Source organism: Paramormyrops kingsleyae, chromosome 20, assembly GCF_048594095.1.
Source record: "Paramormyrops kingsleyae isolate MSU_618 chromosome 20, PKINGS_0.4, whole genome shotgun sequence".
In the NCBI taxonomy this organism is placed as follows: Eukaryota; Metazoa; Chordata; class Actinopteri; order Osteoglossiformes; family Mormyridae; genus Paramormyrops; species Paramormyrops kingsleyae.
In genome coordinates, this window is record NC_132816.1 from 11,887,191 (window position 1) to 11,906,048 (window position 18,858).

General features: G+C 40.1%; 1 protein-coding gene across 3 annotated transcripts in view; it reads left to right on the forward strand.

Annotated features, from left to right (window-relative positions):
• LOC111836876 (adenosine kinase-like) overlaps positions 1 to 18,683 on the forward strand; it is a 129,914-nt gene extending 111,231 nt beyond the window's left edge. For all 3 annotated transcript variants that reach the window (XM_023798524.2, XM_023798560.2, XM_023798544.2), the window contains 3 exons: positions 6,873 to 6,987; positions 16,799 to 16,885; positions 18,229 to 18,683. In XM_023798524.2, coding sequence (XP_023654292.1) covers positions 6,873 to 6,987; positions 16,799 to 16,885; positions 18,229 to 18,353 — 327 coding nt within the window. In that variant the 3' untranslated portion in view covers positions 18,354 to 18,683. The remainder of the gene's footprint in view (positions 1 to 6,872; positions 6,988 to 16,798; positions 16,886 to 18,228) is intronic.
• Positions 18,684 to 18,858: the final 175 nt, after the last annotated feature.

Genomic DNA, 18,858 nt, shown 5'->3' on the forward strand with positions numbered 1-18,858 from the left:
TTTACATACATTTGCAGAGATCTTGAGGCAATATGTGAGGGTGTGATAACATAATGAGTGAAACCATTTGTACATTCCCGCAAATCTAAAGTCCATTTTCATTATTTAGTAACAGAAAGCGATTTGATAAACCCCTGTAATGTTTGAAGCTCAAAGAGGCATTTATTTTCCACTCTTTATAAAGCTATCATTAGGACCATGTGCACCACGCATTTTTAAATAGCCTTACATGGGAGGTCAGCAGTTAAACCGTAACTGAAACTCACAAAAATTAATTTTAGGGGAATATGAGTTTTATGCACCGATCAGCCATAACATTAAAACCACTGACAGGTGAAGTGAATAACATTGATTATCTCATTACAATGGCACCTGTCAAGGGTGGCATTATATATTAGGCAAGTGAACAGTCTGTTCTTGACGTTGATGTGATGGAAGCAGGAAAAATGGGCAGGCGTAAGGATTTGAGCGACTTTGATAAGGGCCAAATTGTGATGGCTAGATGACTGGAACAGAGCATCGGAGCATCTCCAAGACTACAGGCCTTGTGTGGTGCTCCTGGTATGCAGTGGTCAGTACCTACTGGAAGTGGCCCAAGGAAGGTCAATCGGTGAACCTGCAATGGGGTCATGGGCACCCAGGGCTCACAGATGCATGTGGGGAGCAAAGGCTCGCCTGTGTGGTCCGATCCCACAGGAGAGCTACTGTAGCACAAACTGCTGAAAGACTCAATGCTGGTTATGATAGAAAGGTGTTAGATCACACAGTGCATTGCTGTGTATGGGGTTGTGTAGAGTCCCCACACTGACCCCTGTGTACCACTGAAAACGCCTGCAATGGGCACGTGAGCGTCAGAACTGGACCATGGAGCAATGGAAGAAGGTGGCCTGGTCTGATGAGTCACATTTTTTCTTATATCATGTGAACAACCGGGTGCATGTATGTTGTTGGAGAGATGGCACCAGGATGCACTATGGGAGGAAGCCAAGCTGGCAGAGACAGTGTGATGCTCTGGGCAATGTTCTGCATGGCAATGGTATTCCCTGATGGCAGTGGCCTCTTTCGGCAGGATAATGCACCCTGCCACACTGCAGAAATTGTTCAGCAATGGCTTGAGGAACATGAGAAAGAGTTCAAGGTGTTGACTTGGTCTCCAAATTCCCCAGATCTCGATCCGATCGAGCATCTGTGGGATGTGCTGGACAAACAAGTCCAATCCATGGAAGCCCCACCTCACAACTTACAGGACTTAAAGGATCTGCTGCTAACGTCTTGGTGCCAGATACCACAGGACACCTTCAGAGGTCTCGTGGAGCCCAAACCCCGACAGCTCAGAGCTGTTTTGGCGACACGAGGGGGACCTACACAACATTAGGCAGGTGATCTTAATGTTATGGCTGATTGGTGTATATATATACACACCAGTGTATATAGTGACTTCAGCCTGATGGAAAACCTACACATTCTAACATAATAGAAAATTTGGGAAATGTATTGGCGATTACACAATGCCGAGATGTTGCAAGTTAATACAATTCCCTCTTAGCATAAAATATTCGTTGCACTGGGCATATGTAAATGAGTTATTTTCAGTCAGGTGTGTTACATTAAGCACACAATTTGCATTATCTTCTGAGTAATGCACTTTTAATGTACATATGTGTATTTATAGTGAAGTAAAGGTTGCAAATAAATTAAGACACTGGAAAGGGTAAAAAAAAATGCTCTGAATTTTATCTGCGAGATTTACTTTTCATTCCTTTGAGGAGTAAGTTCAAGTAGAGGATCAGGTTTTGCACTAGTAAGCTTAATGCTATGTCTCCTGGGTTCATAGGACTACTGTGAAGTAGTTGATTAGGTGTTGATTGGTTGAAGTAAAAGTGCTGACTGTTGATGCATCTAAGTCCCATGAAGCCCTTTTGATTGACTAAAAAGTCTGATCCCACCCTGAAACATTTACACGTTTCTCAAAGTTCCTATGCTTATATAGATTATTTGGCATTGCCTGTTGAGTCTTTTCTAAAAGGCTTTGTAGAGAACTTGAAACAGGTTTAAGTACATAGTCACATGCTGTTGTCAGACAACATAAATGGTTACAGGTTGTGCTGTCTAACCAGTGTCTGCTTTATGTTTTTACTTTGTTTTGTGTTTTATGTTTTAATTCAAACCGCGAACTATGCCCTGTCTTCTAAGGTGCTTTAGCACCTGGGTGATACTATTCCGTTAAGACCCTTCTGTCTCACTATACATGTATACAGTTTGCATAGCACGAAGCTCACCTTGCAGCCCGCTGTGACACACCCAGCCAGGGCAGTGAAATCTGAGCAGTTTGACAGGTTGTTTCCATTAAGGTGCTGCATTCATTGTACAACTTGTTGCTAACCTGTGCAAAGGCAGGTCATTCAGTAGTGCATTAGAGTTTTGCGTGCATTCAAAATGCTATTGATAGCAGGTCAAATTCAGTACATCCTCTAGAGTATTCACAATTAATGGAAACAAATCTTACCATTAAAAAGTACAAGTATTTAGGTTTATATTGATGATGTCTTAAACAGCACAGTGATCAATATGAGGTGATAGAAGTGTCCAGGAATTGCAAATCATCATTATGCTGCATGTTGTTTTAATTCTTTGTATATCTGATGTTTAACATTATATAGAGGACATAAATTAAAAATAGCTTTGTGCTTTGTTAAAAGGTGTCATATGCAAGAAACAGTGGAGTGAAATCTGCATATAACCTGGTCTTGCATTATTTTGCTTTTAACTGAGTAATGCTGTTCTCCTTTGACATTGACCGCTTAAGGATTTAAGTTGTGTTGATCAGAAGGTCAGTGGCCAAAAACAGGAAGATGAAACTTGCGTTTTGTCTGTTTCACTTTCAAAAAACACACATACTTTTCATGTTAGATAAAAATCATTCTTTCTCACGCTCCCTCAGTGATGTTCGTTTGCATTTCAGCTTTATTTGATTAAAGGTAAATTTTAGAATCAGATTTATTTTTATATATGCACATCCAAACAAGGAGATCCATCTGTTTGTCACTTTTAATTTGGGTTTTATATGTCATAGTTTTATGGATCTATTTCTGTAGTTTTCTACCAGTCACCTGGATATAGTAACACGTTACTACTGTGCTATGTTGATTTGGACAAGAAAAAGGCTGAATGACAAACAAAAAGGTCTGCTAGGTAAAAAGCCTGAGGCTTCTGCTCACAAATAGAAATCACTCTGGCACATTCTACCAAAAGTCGTTTCACGATTACCTTTTTCAATTAGCCTCTCGCTTGGTCTCCCTCTGTGTGACTCTTGGCCAGAAAGAGATCACATTTAGGAAGCATTTGGCGGCCCTGTCCATATCGTTATGAACGAGGTGTCATGGCTTCGTCCGGGGGGGGGGATCGCTTGCATCAGTCCCAGTCCATTTGCACGACCACGGCGGCGGACACATCAGCCCCGGCTGCATTTCTCTGGGCAAATGAAAGGGGTAATTCCCCCGCCGCTGCCCTGAGTGACTGATAGACATTCCATCTGCTTCTAATGTGTCTTGATAGGTTAATTATGAGGTAGCTTTGACAGGGGATCAAAGTGAAGCCCGCCGGAGGCTGACACGGTCCCTGGGCGCACATGCATTCTGCGTGAGAGTCCTGTGTAAACATAACCTGCTTCCAGATTTACAGTGTCACGTGTCTTCCTTTCCAGTGGTCTTATCTCCGAGCGCCATCTCCTCCCCCTCAGCATCTCCTCCATGCCCCAAACCTTCATTATTATAAGAAATTACGTAACTGTAGCGAACGTGCATGTGTTAAAAGCCATGTAGGCCCGCATTTTTTAAAATGTGGATTATTTTGAGATGGTGAGCGATGTTAAAGATGGCCAGATAAGGCCGTCTTTGACGTTAAATATAGATATCCCGTATGGAAGGAAGATGTCTGTACATTTTTTATGTATGGAGACTTAAAGGTTTTCATAAGGTTTAAATATATATATTCACTGGTCTGTCTTTCGATATTTTTGAGTGTGTGTTTTAGGATAAAGTGTAGGGATATAGGATGTTTTATTCCATAACACATACCTGAAGGGAGCAAAATGAGCTTCTCATGATCTGGTATAGGTAGCATTAATATTCAAAATGTGTCTGCAAAGCAGGACTGTAATAACTATGAAATAAAGTATTTATCTGAAGGATTATCTGTTAGCTAGTCAAAGTAATGTTGAGAAGAGTTTTGTCTCATTGTTTGATTGCTTCTAATTTGACAGAGGTTCTATTGCATGTTGTCTTATGTAAATTGTTATATTTAATACATTACCACAATGTAGATCTCCAAAAATGGCGTTTTACTAGGAGAGAGAGCATTTCCAGCACCCGGTTTTGGCGCCAAGTTTTCAGTTATTCCCATGACCTGAGTTTTGTCGTCTACCAATGATTTGAGGTTCTTCATTGGGCGACACAACTGCAGTCATACTGGGACTCTCAGCTGGCCCTTACGTAAGGATGTTGAACAGACCTGACAGATGCTTATTGGTTGTTGTTCGCTACCCAGTTGGTGCTAGCTCTCCTGCATAGCTCCCTGTGACGTTTCAAGTGCTAAGAAACCGATCAGCATTGCGAAGTGGTATTGAGCAAAAAATGTGGCTAATGCTTTAGCGCACCAGACAACAAAGAATGCTGATTTTGCCATAGTGCATGGAGAATGTGTTCTTTAGGGTTTCCAGCTTCAGTCAGCTGGCTGGCGTGAGATTTTTAATTCAAGACAAGTCTGCACACACATACACATATATGTGACAGTTTCACTACCTTGAAAATAGTCTGTAGCATTTGCAAACTACCTCAATGCTTTTGGTGTAGCTAATTTTAGGCTTATAGGTTTATAATGTAATAATATAAATTTGCCATAAGATTTCATGTGAGAGCCTGACAGCATGAGTGTCACACCAGATGCGTGAGAGTTATCAACCCTGGTTCTTCAAAAAAATACATACATTTGTCTTTTATGCACCATAGACTGACACAGGTGAGCTGTATGCAGAAAACATCCAGATGATTAATACAATTTTGACAGGTAGCCATCTGAAAGTATGCAAACAAGCGTATCAGTAACATAATTTCTATAAATGAGTCTGAATTATATTATTCATATTATAACTACAGGCTACTATTTTTTACAGCCTTCCAGCATTAGAAACCTTGGACGCCCTTTTATGGATTGGTAACTGGTTATTGATTGAGTTAAATAGTTTTTAAAACGTTAACATGTAGCCCCTACTAATGAAAACTAGCGGGCGTCATGAACATAAATAATGACTCTGTAGGTGGTTTCCTACAGAGAACAGCAAATCAGGCCAGCCAGTATGGATCACTGTAGGGCTGGGCCAAGGAGGTCAACAATGGTAACATTTATTTTAAAGCTTACTTAACCAATGGCAATTTTTATGGTGTTAGAAGTATCTGAGGTTTTGAGTTATTGTGTGTTGCACGACTGGCAGAACGCCACATCCTCCAAACAACACTCGTCGCTTAAATTCTGTTTATGCCGACACTAACTAGGCTGGACTGTATTGAGGAAATTGCAGTTTGAAGCGGCTTTATATCAAAGTGAAATCAGAGACCGGAGCATGTGAACCCATTTTTAAACCCTAAAGACGTGCTGCATTGGAAATCTGCAAGTGTAGTTAGAAACATAAGCAGCTCAAAGGACAGAAAATAAAAGGAGATATGGACTGGGGGTGTGGGGGGGTGGAGCAGCGGGGCTTCACCATGAACAGGACTGGTCTCCCGGAGACAAAGCCGCCAAGTGCTGGTAACCGTGATGACGGAAGACCCCCAAATCCACAGTCTGGCATGTGGACAGCGACAGAGAAGCTGGCATGGGGCCACGGCCTGAGCCCAAGTGGCGGCCCTTTGTCTGCACGCAGTAAAAGGTTACAGAGAGAAGTCATTGGGACTCACCAGTGAATTCGGTCGCCCTGCTCGCACACTGGCCTTTGTGGCTTTATAAGCTCGCTTTGTTTTCGTCGACATTGTCGTCGTTCCCCCCGCTTTCTCCTGCACACCCCCCCCCCCCCCCCCCCCCCCCCTCCCTTTTACCACCCCACTCTTCCTCCAGTTTTGACATTTGTGCTCCTTTTCCATAGGAGCAAAAAAAAATTTATAAAAAAAAAGAGAAACATTTTTCTTGTGTATCGAAATAAAAAAGAAAAATGTCCTTTTAAGTCAGAGAAATCAGACAAGATGTAAGTGACTAAGCAGGTTTCACGCTGCTCTCTGAGCCTGGGTTGTGCACGTTGAAAGATCGCCTGGGGGCAGAACCAGACATCTGCCATCTGCCCAAAACCAGCTTGATGGGTCAGCATGGAGAATTATTGGAACAGCCCAGTTCTATTCACCTCCTCTTGCATTATTTCACTTTCTATTTCTTGGTTTTCACTTTATTTTAGAGTTTGAATATAATTGAAGTGGTACTTGATAATCAACTCCATAGCTCATTTGTTGAAACTTTAATTGCAGGTTCCTTTATTAGTTACCAGTTGTGAAGATAAATGTGTCTTTTGTATTAAGTGGTAGCTTAGATTGAAATAGTTTCTCACGTTGAATAATTAAGCCTTAATTTAAGTTAAATGACTTCATGCTCCAAAATGGGAAAACCTCAAAGATATTTTGCTTAAGACTATTGGACGTGTTTATTAAGATCAAACTCAGGCTTTATTTTGGTCCCAGTACTTAGCCTTTTAACTTGAAATCTACAACTGAGCAATGTTAGCGCATCTTAGCCCAAGCCCCAATCTCGGCCAAATTGCTCTCGGAGGATTTATGTGACGATGAGCTTGTCGTCTTAATTACTGTCACTGAGGATTGCCATTTTCTTTTCAGACGGAAGACATTGGCGAGATTGCGCGCAGGACGCAGAGCCTACCGAAGGTGAACGAGAGCAGGCAGCGAACCGTGGTCTTCACTCAGGGCAAGGACGAAACTGTGGTTACAAAAGGTGGGGAATCTTCGGACTCCATCTCCAAAAAGAGCAGTAGGCATGTATGGGCCTGTTGGTGGCCGAGGCCGCTGTCGTTGAATCTTAAAAGGTATTTTAAATTGTTTTGTGCATTGTTTCAACCATTTACAACGTAAAACGCTTTATGTCTCCTTAGAATTATAATACATACATTTTTGACTAGCTACGTAATTCAAGGAAACAGGTTGTGTAGTGGTCATGGATATCTATCTGCTGTTGCACCCTTGAGTAAATTATACAGCTGAATACATAGGTAACAACTGTATGTCGTTTTGGATAAAAGGAAAGCTAAGTGATGCAATGTAAATGTAGCTAGTCTCCATCTGTGCCCAATATGGTCACTGCCAGAGCTGTTTTATTTGTGATCTCAGAGAGGTGTTTCAGAAAAGTTTGACAAGATCTGGCAAGACTTAATAGGAAAAGGACTGATTAACGTCATAGTGTAGTATAAAAATTAAGATATTTTAAGCAGACAAAAAAGAAATTTGTATCTGTATGCATGTTTCACGGAATCCAAAATGCATATAGAGTTGGACTATTAACATAGATGGTGTTTGGTTATATGGGTTTTTACCCGGCAGTGGTGTAGAATGAACCAGCAGTGGATTGAATCTTACAATTAGGGTAAATGTAATTTAGCCATTGAATCTTATTGTTAAAACTCTTATAAAATCATATTCATCATTTAAAAATATATACAAATTTAATAGTATTTTCCCTTCCCTTAGTTATAAATTGATTTCCTATATTCCAATCTACTAGGTCACTTTAGCTGAGCCTTTTAACAGTACTGTATATTTTTTCAGTTTTTCTGGTAAAAGTGTTTGGAATGAATTCACCCTTGACACTGACCTCTTATCTCTCACATGTACAGTATGTATCCAGACAATTGTTGTACTCAAAGCATTGCTATGGTAACTGGAATACAGGGGATGTATTCCCCTCTAGAGGTTTTAAGTCTTAACTAAATAGCATAAAAAACACAGTTGTTGCAGAACGAGCGAGTAAGGTGCTCCAAAGCCTATAGGAGTTTTGGGAATAGAGGCACAGACAAAGAGTTGTATAGTTTTACTTTCCCCTCCTGTAATAAATTTAACGTAGGAACTACCGGTAGACAGTTTTCCCCCTTAACTTTGCATGATCTTTACATTATTTCATAGTTTATCCAACGCCACTGTTGTTTTGGTTGTTCTTGCAGTTGTTTAACATTTGAGTAGGTGCAACAGGACACAGATCTTTAGCTGAAGAGCTTGGGGGGTCCAGCAGTGTGCAAGCGACAGAGGTTTCGGGTTACGGCTTACAGGCCTTGACTGTGGACTCACTGGATGTCTCTTCACTGGAGCCCATTTCTCTGGCCCGCTCACTCAAATGGCGTTCACTGGGACAGCGGCCACACTAGCAGCCCATCCGAGCTGCACGCTCCACTTTAGGGGAAACGCATTTTTGCTGCTGTTTGAAATGGTATGAAACAGTGGGGGCTGGGGGGTGACATGAGCGGCAGTTTGGATGTTTACCAACAAAAATGAGGTATGATATTATGTTATTCGAGGTACATTATTGACTGAAATGGTAACCTTGCAGTCTCCTGTGTGAATAAGTACATGTGCTTTTCAGCTCTACATGCTCATTACATGCATCAAACATTATATAGATACACATAAACCGATATAATTATATCTACATGTATATATCCATGCATATTTATTATGCAATAAATAATAAAGATGAATGAAAAATGTAACTGAATTTGGCATAACAGGACATTAGTAGTGACACTACAGTTTCACGTGATAGTAGGTGTCGCTAAAAAATGCTGTGTGTTGTCCTCTAAGTCTGAATGCTAACAGTCCCAAAAAGTCGCCACATAGGATAGCCATTTGAGGTTATGACACTTCCTCTTGGCCTGCAGTGCGCCTTTCCAGCGCTGTTTTTGCAGTCTTTGTCTGTAAGGTTTTTAATGGACAAGCCTGCTTAAAAATAAGCTAGTGACCAAATAGTAACGCTTTACATTAAGTGCACCTTCATAATGCCTTTATAATGCATTCATAGATCATTCATAAGCAGCATGTAAGTATACCATATCATCCTAACATACTTTAACAGCTGTAACATACATTAAAAACAAGCATTATATGATATCAACAAACATAACAATCATATAATGTTTGATATTAATGTATTTAAAAGCTGTTATGGGATATTAGCATCTTAAGGTGTACTTACATGCTTCTTAGGAATGTTTTATAGATGCATTATGAATGCATTATAATGGTGCATTGAATGTTCTATGAATGCATTATGAAGCTGCAGTTAATGTAAAGCATTACCCCCCAAATCCTAAGACATTTCAGCTCCAATTGAAACCCCCCAATCTCTGGGGGCCTGAACAGATTGAACCCATCTTTTGTCCCGTAGGTGTTTTTAAAAGTGATAAATAATACCTGCTATCCTCCCTCATTGATTCTGTATGAAGACAGAGTTGTGCGTCCCTGTGAACTTTATATAAAATGCATGATGAATGTGAGGAGGTTGAAGACAATGTGTTCTGGTGTCGTCTACAAAGGCAAACATGATAAATGTCAAGGAGCATCCAAGTCCCCCCTGATAAGTGGGACCGTAGCAGGCACTGCTCAATGGGAGTACGACATTGTTATTCATGGAAGTTAAATAAATGTCAATATAAAAGAGAATTAAATATTTTTATTTCCCAGAGGCGGAGCTCTAATATACTTGATCTCTCATTTCATTTGTAATTTGTACTCTTGTCGGTATATGATCATTCACCAGACTCCATGTGTCATGATAAGCTACTTAAGGATGATTAAAGACGTGAAAATGCTTTGCCTATAAAGCAATCTTGAAAAGAGATGCCAATTTGCTGTCCCCCCTGCCTCCCCAACACTCCTTATAATATTAAAGCACTCTTTCGTCACCTCTTGGTATTAAATATGCTTTATGGAAGCTCCCGGAGACGCGTTGTCCTTAATTTAAAAGCCGCTGACACTATTGAACTGCGCTGCACCTTACTGATGCACCTATTAAGGCACTAATTAAAATCGTTGTGCCCTGAACTTTAACAGTGGAAATATCTAATAAAGGATCGTCGAGGAGGCTGGCTACCCCTAATAGCTAATAAAAGCCAAATAAGTCTCAGGTCAGCAAGAGAGTCTGGGGGGTGTCAAAGAGACTCTCATTGTGTCACACTGTGAAAAGGGCCAGGTCTTCTCGCGTTAGTCAAAACAAGAGAGGATTTACGTCCATCAAAGGCGACTGAACTGGGATGTGCTGCACTTTACAACAATGCTGGGATGAGGGCCGTACTTTATTTACAGCAGCACTGTGATATTTAATGCTAGGCCCTTTCCCTGAGTTTTTGGGACTCTGTATTATATCATTATTAATCCACACAACGTTGGAAAATGGTATCGCAGGAAACACTTCTGGAGATTAACAGGTTTGCACCACTGAGCTAAAATACTGCATTCACAAATCTGATTTAATATTGATTTACATTTACATTTGCTAGATAGAAAAAGAACTGAGTGATTTACAAACACCAGTTATGTCTTCTGTCATATTTACAGCCTAACTGCAATGAAAATAATTATAATAACTTGGAACCTGAGAACCCCTGTTTCATCTGAGGCCACATGAAATGAAGATTTGTAGCTTTTTCAATTTGTTTCTATACTCCTCTATGGTCTATTTAGTTGGTTTACTTACTTTACTAGCAACTTATCAATTATGGAGATGTTTAAGAGGTTGCAAGTGGTTTATATAGCTCATAATAGTGGTACATTTGTCCTTTGGATTATATAGCTATTGGTTTGCAGTTGTTTCCTAATGAATGTGTACAGTGTGTGGAATGAGACTGAAGCCAATACAAAGTCATTAAATTACAATTATTGTTAATTCACTAAACATTATTGTGTATTTGTGAATTATGTTAAAAACAAGCTGATCTAGATGCCATCTCTATCGTTTCTAATTGTAAGAATTCTGTAGTTTCCTTGGACCTGTGTTATTTTTTTAATGCGATCTTTGAAGTGGTGCATGTTTTTTTTTTTTAATGATCTCCCCAGGGATAAGCCAGCAAGTGTTTTTTGCTTCCCCCCCATGCCCACCCCCAGCCTCTAAAGGTGATTATTAGCTTCTAATGAACAGACTCCTAAAGCATGATGCATTTTCTCTGGAGCTAATTTATGCTGTGCTATTATTTTGGAGTGATTAATTAACAGGTTACATTAAGGCAAATCACATTCTTAAAAAGTGAGAAGATATTTTAAGTAGATGTGCCTTATTCCAATATATTGGCAAAATAGTTTTACAGTTAATTGTGAGCCGGGTGTTACACTTCTGACATTCATCTTATGTGAATACCTGGCTTATTCCTGGAGAGATGTCCATTAACCAGAAAAGTGAGTGTGAGAGCAGATGTCATTTAAACCAGCTCCTGGAGACAGTTAGCAATGGAATTCTTTACTTTTCTCAGTGATTTTTCTTTCCATATCCAATTTTTCCCACCCTTCTAATATGTAATTCCCCATCCATATATAAGGGTCAGGAGCTTTGGTGTGAGCACTCAGACACATGTCACAAGGTAGGTTCAAACCCAGGGTCCCCCCGCCCGCCCTCCGTCAAGTCGGTATCTCTGGAGATAGTTCTCTCTCTATTTCGTGCCCTGTACTCTGCCCTAGCTAAGCACATTTGAGTATTTGAACCGTGGAGGGCAGAGATTTCCGACTTCCCCTTCGTTTTAGCCCAAACAGAAATCGAAAATTGCGCACAGCTTGAGACACGCTAATCGACACATTTTCTCTTTAAGAAACATAGCGGGGGAAAAAAAAAAACACTAGCAGAGGGGTGTAATTAGCAGAGGCCTGATATGGTGCGTGACATGGCTTGACATGTCGCTGTGTTATGAGGATGGGTTAAGGTCAGGCTGTTCCTCTTTATTATGACCTTAGTACTTCTCAGGCTGCACTGATTAGCATTACAACGAAGCCTGCGAATCGACTCAATGGTCTTTGACAAGGCTTCTGTTTTTACTTTTCAAAAGACATGGAATTTTCCTCTGATAGTGTTTCCATCATTTTCTCACACTCCCTCTGTTTCATCCTATTTCACAACAACCTTGCTGACAGATGTCATATTAATCAGTCACACGTTCCTCAATCTCAGCGATATCGATGGTGGGGGGGGAGAGACTATGATGAAGGAGCAGAATGGATGTCAACTCGTTAACTTGGATTCCTTGCCAAGAAAATGGCAACTTCTTCTTCTTTGGCCCAAAACCAAGTTAAACATTCCAGTACATTATCGTTTCATTACTGACACACAATAAAGCATTCATCTCCAAACTTCAGAAAGCTTAATTATACGCTTCTAACATGGAGCCCTATTGACACATTCATAGTTTAGAATTAACTTGTTATAGAAAAAAACATTCAGGTAGTTCAAGTAATGTAATTATGTAGAACTTAAATTATGTCAAAGCTACAGTCAACCTAATTTTTACCTGAAACCCCATAAAAACTGCTTCCAGGTTTTAAGGATTTAAATGTTCATAAAATTAGTAACTGCAAAATACCTTATTTAATTAATAAAGTGTGGAAGTTATGCTTTGCAAGTATGCCAGTAACCATCAGGTAGAATGCCATTCGAGGGACCTTGTGTCATCCTTTTCTTACCATTGATTTTTTTCCCCCCAAGTTTTTAAAGACTATGCTGCTAGTTGTGTGAAAGAACTAGATGACTATTTTACTTGATTGTTACCTTTTCCTTATCTTTGAAGGGTCAACAGGGAAAACTCTCATTTAAGTGGAGTTGGAGCTTGTAAAACAGGGGCAATAAAGCTGAAAGCAACTAAAACAAGTCGAGCTGATGTTTACAGACACGCCACAGGCCTATAACAACAAAAACTCAAGGCCTGGCAGAAAATTTTTCATTACCCTCCCCGTTTCTTACCAAAAGCTGTGCCAGTGGGCTCTTTGTGTTTTACATTAACAGAAAATTGGTCTTGGACCAGTCAAGGTTTTTGACTGGTGCTGACTTTCTGTGTCGAATCTAATCATCTTCCTCCAGCAGCAAAGTTATACATAAAAGCTTGTTTGATGTGAGCTACAATGCTGGTAACAGCTGCACGGGGACAGTAGGCTCAGTGTGGCATTGGAAATATACAATTTTGCTTTTTTTATATGATATTTTAAATATTATGTTTCTCCATTTTGACTTCTTGATATGTTCATTGATATGTTCGTTCACTTTTGGGAATTTCCCAGAAACTGCAGCTTGCCTTTCAGCCTAAATATGTATGATCTGTTTTATTTTTCGCCTTCCATTTAAAAATCTGTTACTTTCTTTTGTGCGCTAAAATATAATTCATTCTCCCCTTGGGTACTTAAGAGACTTCTGAACATTATTTGACAGTCAGATGCTTCGAAAGTGCACACATTGTCCCAAGTCAGCTCTGCTCATTTCACACACCCTCCCGATATTATCATATCAATTGATGCAGCTTGTATGAGACAAAGAAGGGTTATGGGAACCACCAAGAGCATCATGCACCATTAAACATTAAAGCCGTCGACACGAACGCTTAGAAACTCGCTCTTGTCAACCTGCCTTCTGCTGTTTGTTTTGCTTCATCACGGATTCGAAAATATGAAACATTTCCCCCCAGCGAAGGTTTTAAGGTTTATTTGTTTTTTTTTTAAGCTTTTTAAATATTAGTTGCACGCGCATGAGTATGTAGCTCTGAGGCTATTTGTGTCTTTGGCATTTTGTCGCAATTTAAATGCCTCCTTTGTTGTGGATTGTCGTGCTCCGTTAAAAGTACATTAGACTTTCCCGTTTACGAATTAATTCTCACCCGCGCATTACTGATGTGATACTGTGCGTTCCGTACCCCTGCGTCTGTTCCTAATGACTCACCGAGGCCCAGTCACCTGGGGCCATGGACCGTGGCTAGGAGCTCAGGCCCAGGGCCGACTGAGAGAGGCCAGTCAGGAAGGCTCATTATGCTCCGTTTCCGCCAGCTCTTTAAAGCCCAGCTGAGCACTCTGCGGTCTGCCAGCGTTGGACCTGCAATTACGCTGCCATGGTTTCCACCGGCACCACAAACCCAAACTCCTCCCAAGAATGAGGTGGGAAAGGAGCAGAGCATTTTATTGCTGCAAAGTGAAGAACATCTAAATGCATTATGTACATCTGCGTGACTGTATGTATATGATGTATCTTGTGGCCTATAAGGTGACATATATATACGTTACATACACGGCATAGTTTCATCAGCAGAGTGTCTCCCTGGTGGCTGGGTAGAGAGCAGTGCTTATTCCCCTGCACCGGGCCTGTACTCTAGCTCGTATGGCAGTTAGATTGTTGGGTTACTTGTGCCGAGAGATGCGATGTTCCTTCATCACAGCGGTAGCTGTCCTGCGCAGAGCTGCGTGAGACGTGGTGTGACAAATAACCATCGCGGGAACGAACACTGTCTGTCCTTGATGTTGTCTGGCACATATGAGGAGGCCTTGTGCCTTGTCGATGTCTGAATGAGACAATTGGAGTGTGTGTGTGTGGCACCCCTTTTGGTTTGGTTTATTGGCAAAATAATAATATCGACCAAATAAGTATATTTTAAATCACATTGATATGAAACAGAAACATGAAATGAATTAGTGGCACTGAATTTTGCCAGCTCGGATCCAACAACAGGGATATTTATGATATACTTTCCAAAAACTTCATAAGATTAAATATTTAATTTTGACTTTCCCCTGCAATCCTCTTTAAGCCCATATTAGTTGAAAACAGCCATGCCTGTTGGAAGTACACAATTTCAGTACTCGTTGCTACTTAAAATTATTACATAGTGGTAGTGAATTATGTCTATTTCAGACCCTGCACAACACCATCATGATGGGATCCTTATTATATTGCAAGTGATTAATTAGTACAACATGAGCATTCTAGTAAGAAATCTTTTAAATTGCACCCCAATTCATAATTTTAATCTCTAAATGCAGAATAACTCACAAAGTCTGAATTGCTCTTACCGTAATTTACATGTAAGATTTGCTATTAATCATTTCAAGAGGGAGGTGGGCTTCCATGCTTCATCTACAACAATAATTAAGTAGAGTCATTTTGCTGATAATTAGCTATTTCTGAAAGGATCTGTGTTTAATGTAATTAATTATCAAAGCAACAATCAACTGCTTCATTGAGGGGAAAATGTTCTCCACAAATAAGCACATTTGTGTCTGATTACTTGCTTTGCCTCACGTTGGTCATTCCACATTTTTTAAGTGGTGTTCTTCGTAAAATCCCCAGTTGGCCTGAAATGGCCTTGGTGGTAACAGGACTGTAATTGTATAGAATATTTAGATAGATTCCAGTTAAAACAATGCATAGCTTCAGCGTGACTTTTAATGAATATAATCTCTTTCTCTGATTCATAACCCCAGTTTTCCTTTGCCTGCAGTGGAGCATGGCATGTCCACCCATGTGGCTTAAAGCTGGGGTTCCGTAACGCACATTACAGGTTACCCAGCCAGATGCAGTCGGCCGGTGCTGACTGGTACATCTGTCATTGTTGGCCATCTGTAAAACCTATAGGTACCTGACAAGTCTGTGGGAAGTTCGTATCACCCGCGCCCACTGAAACTGAAGAGCAGAGATTGTTGAATGTTGAAAAAATCTGAATTATTTATTTATTTATTTTTTAATGTAGTGTCAAGGTGGGTGCTATACCAGTGTTAGCAGAACACTGGGATAGAATCCTTCATATTAATTCATAATTGCTGGAATGTCTTAGGTAAGTGCAACAAATGACCTTGTCCAATTGACATTGTACCAAGTTAAAACAAAAAAAAAGCAGTTTCTTGGTTTTCCTACTAGAACACACATTCATATTCTGTACCCGTTCATTTTTTTATGTGTATAGAAGTAATCTTTAAGCAAATTCCATTAACCGTATTATTAGGACGGTAAGTAAACTGTGGATTTTTTTCTCGTCTTCTAGCTAGCTAACCAGTTTCCCTCAGTCATTTCCAGCAACACTCAGTCAAGGTTGGCAGGTAGCACTGCAGAGACATTAAACGTTTAAAGAGTGTTCCAGGTGTAACAGTAATCAAAGATCTGGGGGCACTCAATTAGGATCTCCACTCTGATAAATGAATGTCTCATTACATCATAATAGATTATAACTAGGTGTTTTAGGAATAAAGATGTCGCCCATACCCATTTTGAATAATCAGTCTCAGGACAGTAAGTACTTCAGTTAAAAAGACAGTCCTCTGACCCCTCATCAACTGAGGTAAAATTTAGTAATACTATGATGTCAATCAGAAGATTGTTAAAAAGGATTTGTCACATTTTTGCCATTTATGCTACCAGTGCCAGTCTTTAAATCACATATCTATACCACTGATCTGCAGTTGTTTGAAGATCTTTTTTTTGTTCGATCCCAAGTGGTTAATTTCAAGTTGTTCTGTTCCTCCTGTCATCTAGTAGTTTTTTTTTTCAGTCATTTCTAACACCAGAATGTCAAGTATCTCCAATTTTAAATTCTGTTTCCAAGGACAGTCGGAATGAAGAAACTGTCAGATAATTGCTGCATACACAAGAAAATTGTACTACCACAGAATTTTCTATTTAATGTTCTCTCTCTGTATACACTCTGACTTTTTGTGCTGTATGTTTTTTATGGAACTTGCTCAAATTCAATCTCGGAGATCCTGTCAGATTTTCATGTACTGTTTGCTGAGTCTCTTTTGCTGTCTGTTCCCAGGTGATAAGGTGATAACTTTTCCTGTCTTGGACATTGATCAGAATGACATTGTGGACACTAATGGAGCTGGAGACGCGTTTGTGGGAGGTACGGTATGTTCCAGAGCAGCCATCATATACTAGCAATGGGAAGTATTAAGAAACTACAGAATATATTTCAGAAGTAATCCTTCAGGAACTTCTCAAACAAGATGCTAAAAAAAAACAGACCAGATCAACAGAAAGACATACCAAACACCCAACATGACAATAAGTGCAGCGGCATTGCTTGGGTAAACATATGATGTGGCACAAGTCAATGTAAAATAAATACTTTCCTCCAAACACTTAACACAATTAGCAGCTGCGAAGAGACTGCAAGCAGATATCTCCAAAAAGGCATCTTCTATATTACACTAGCTAAATGCTTTGAAGGAAACACACACCTCCAGAAGATGCTTTTCCATAGCCAGCAGATCTTCTCCACCCAACTGCTAAGTTTCAGTTTCGGTTTCACACCCTTCCTCGCTGTCATTATGAAAATTCGGATTTCTACGTGTCGGAAAAAGGAGGGCCAAGTTAGCGCTATGCTGCGTAGTATTTGTGTGTTTTTTTTTTCCTTTGCAAATTGAAATGTTTGAATTAATGTGAGGAAAGTAGCCGCATTAATCTGATCATTAGCTTTCGGGAAATATAATTGACGTAACTGATACGGATTGTGCAGGGCTGGTAACCAGCCGAATTCATAACAACGAGTAAAAGTAATGGTTGATGGTAATGGGTGGGGAGAGCGGTAATAGGGTTTAATTTTCTATAGTTTCATCATTTGATAACATGCATTAATTATTTCACAAGCTACACAGTGCTGATGAGTCTTCCTGTCACAGTCTATCAGACTCATTAGCTGGTCTTGAAAATAAAATTATTGACGTTTACAGTGTTTGACACAGCTCCTTATCCCCTGCAGTTTCATATAATAATCTTATCAGTGCACCTCTTGCCGAGCTCTGCTGCTTCAAGGGCTGGGAGGTGATTTGTTGCCACATTTTTTTTTAGTAGCTGTTTCAGGAAAACCAAGACATCCTAATAAAGCTGTAAGCATGTTTTCTCAAACATAGTATTGATTTTTCTCCTTTTCCTTTCTGAGAGAGGTTGGAAGCCCTGTGCTTTGTAGTGTCAGAAAACGAATTCGCCGCCTGTTACTTATTTATTTTTTATTTTGGTGGCAAAACTGGAAACCAATGGGGCTTGGGGTATCTCGGGCTTGGGGCCGGCATGTTGATACCGCTAGAATATTTTTACATTATGGGAATATAGTTTACTGCATTTTAACAGGCCTTGGAAATATGTCATGTAAATCGATAGTTCCACAAATAAAAGGCCAGTGGGAGCTCTCTACTTAATATTTGTGTCCATTCTGTCACATATATACCTGCTTCAATTTTGCTCTAGGTTTCCTGTCCGAACTTGTCCAGTGCCAGCCTTTGGAGCAGTGTATCCGGGCCGCACACTATGCAGCTAATGTCATCATCAGGAGGACGGGGTGCACGTTCCCTCAAAAGCCAGACTTCCACTGATGTCCAGCCTGTGTTATATGGGACTATTGCTTTTTTTTTTTTTTTTAATGGTTGCCTCTATATCCCTCCCCTGCTATCTGCATCGAGCATTCTGTAACACTGTGTTCAGTCTGTCCTGTTTCAGGAGCCCCATGTGGTTGATGTCGTGCAAAAGCCTCTAGCTTCATGAATCCGTATTGTAAAGAGACATTAGCTGTGACTGAAATGTGCTCGTTTACTTGTGTTTTTTCATTATAATTCCACAGTGCCAAATGATTTGACTTTTTCCACATAAACTGGAAGTTCACACGTGTTCTTAAGGCTGATAAATTAAAAAGAACAAAATTTTAACTCGGCGACTCTTCATACTTCACTGCAATATTTGACTTTTCTACCAGTGTCCATCAAATACCCACAAATACATAATTCATACCACATTTGGGGGGCGGGTGGAACCACACAGCCATGATGTGTTGAACTGGTTCTTAAGGCACAAACACGGGATACATGCACGTGAATGGTCACG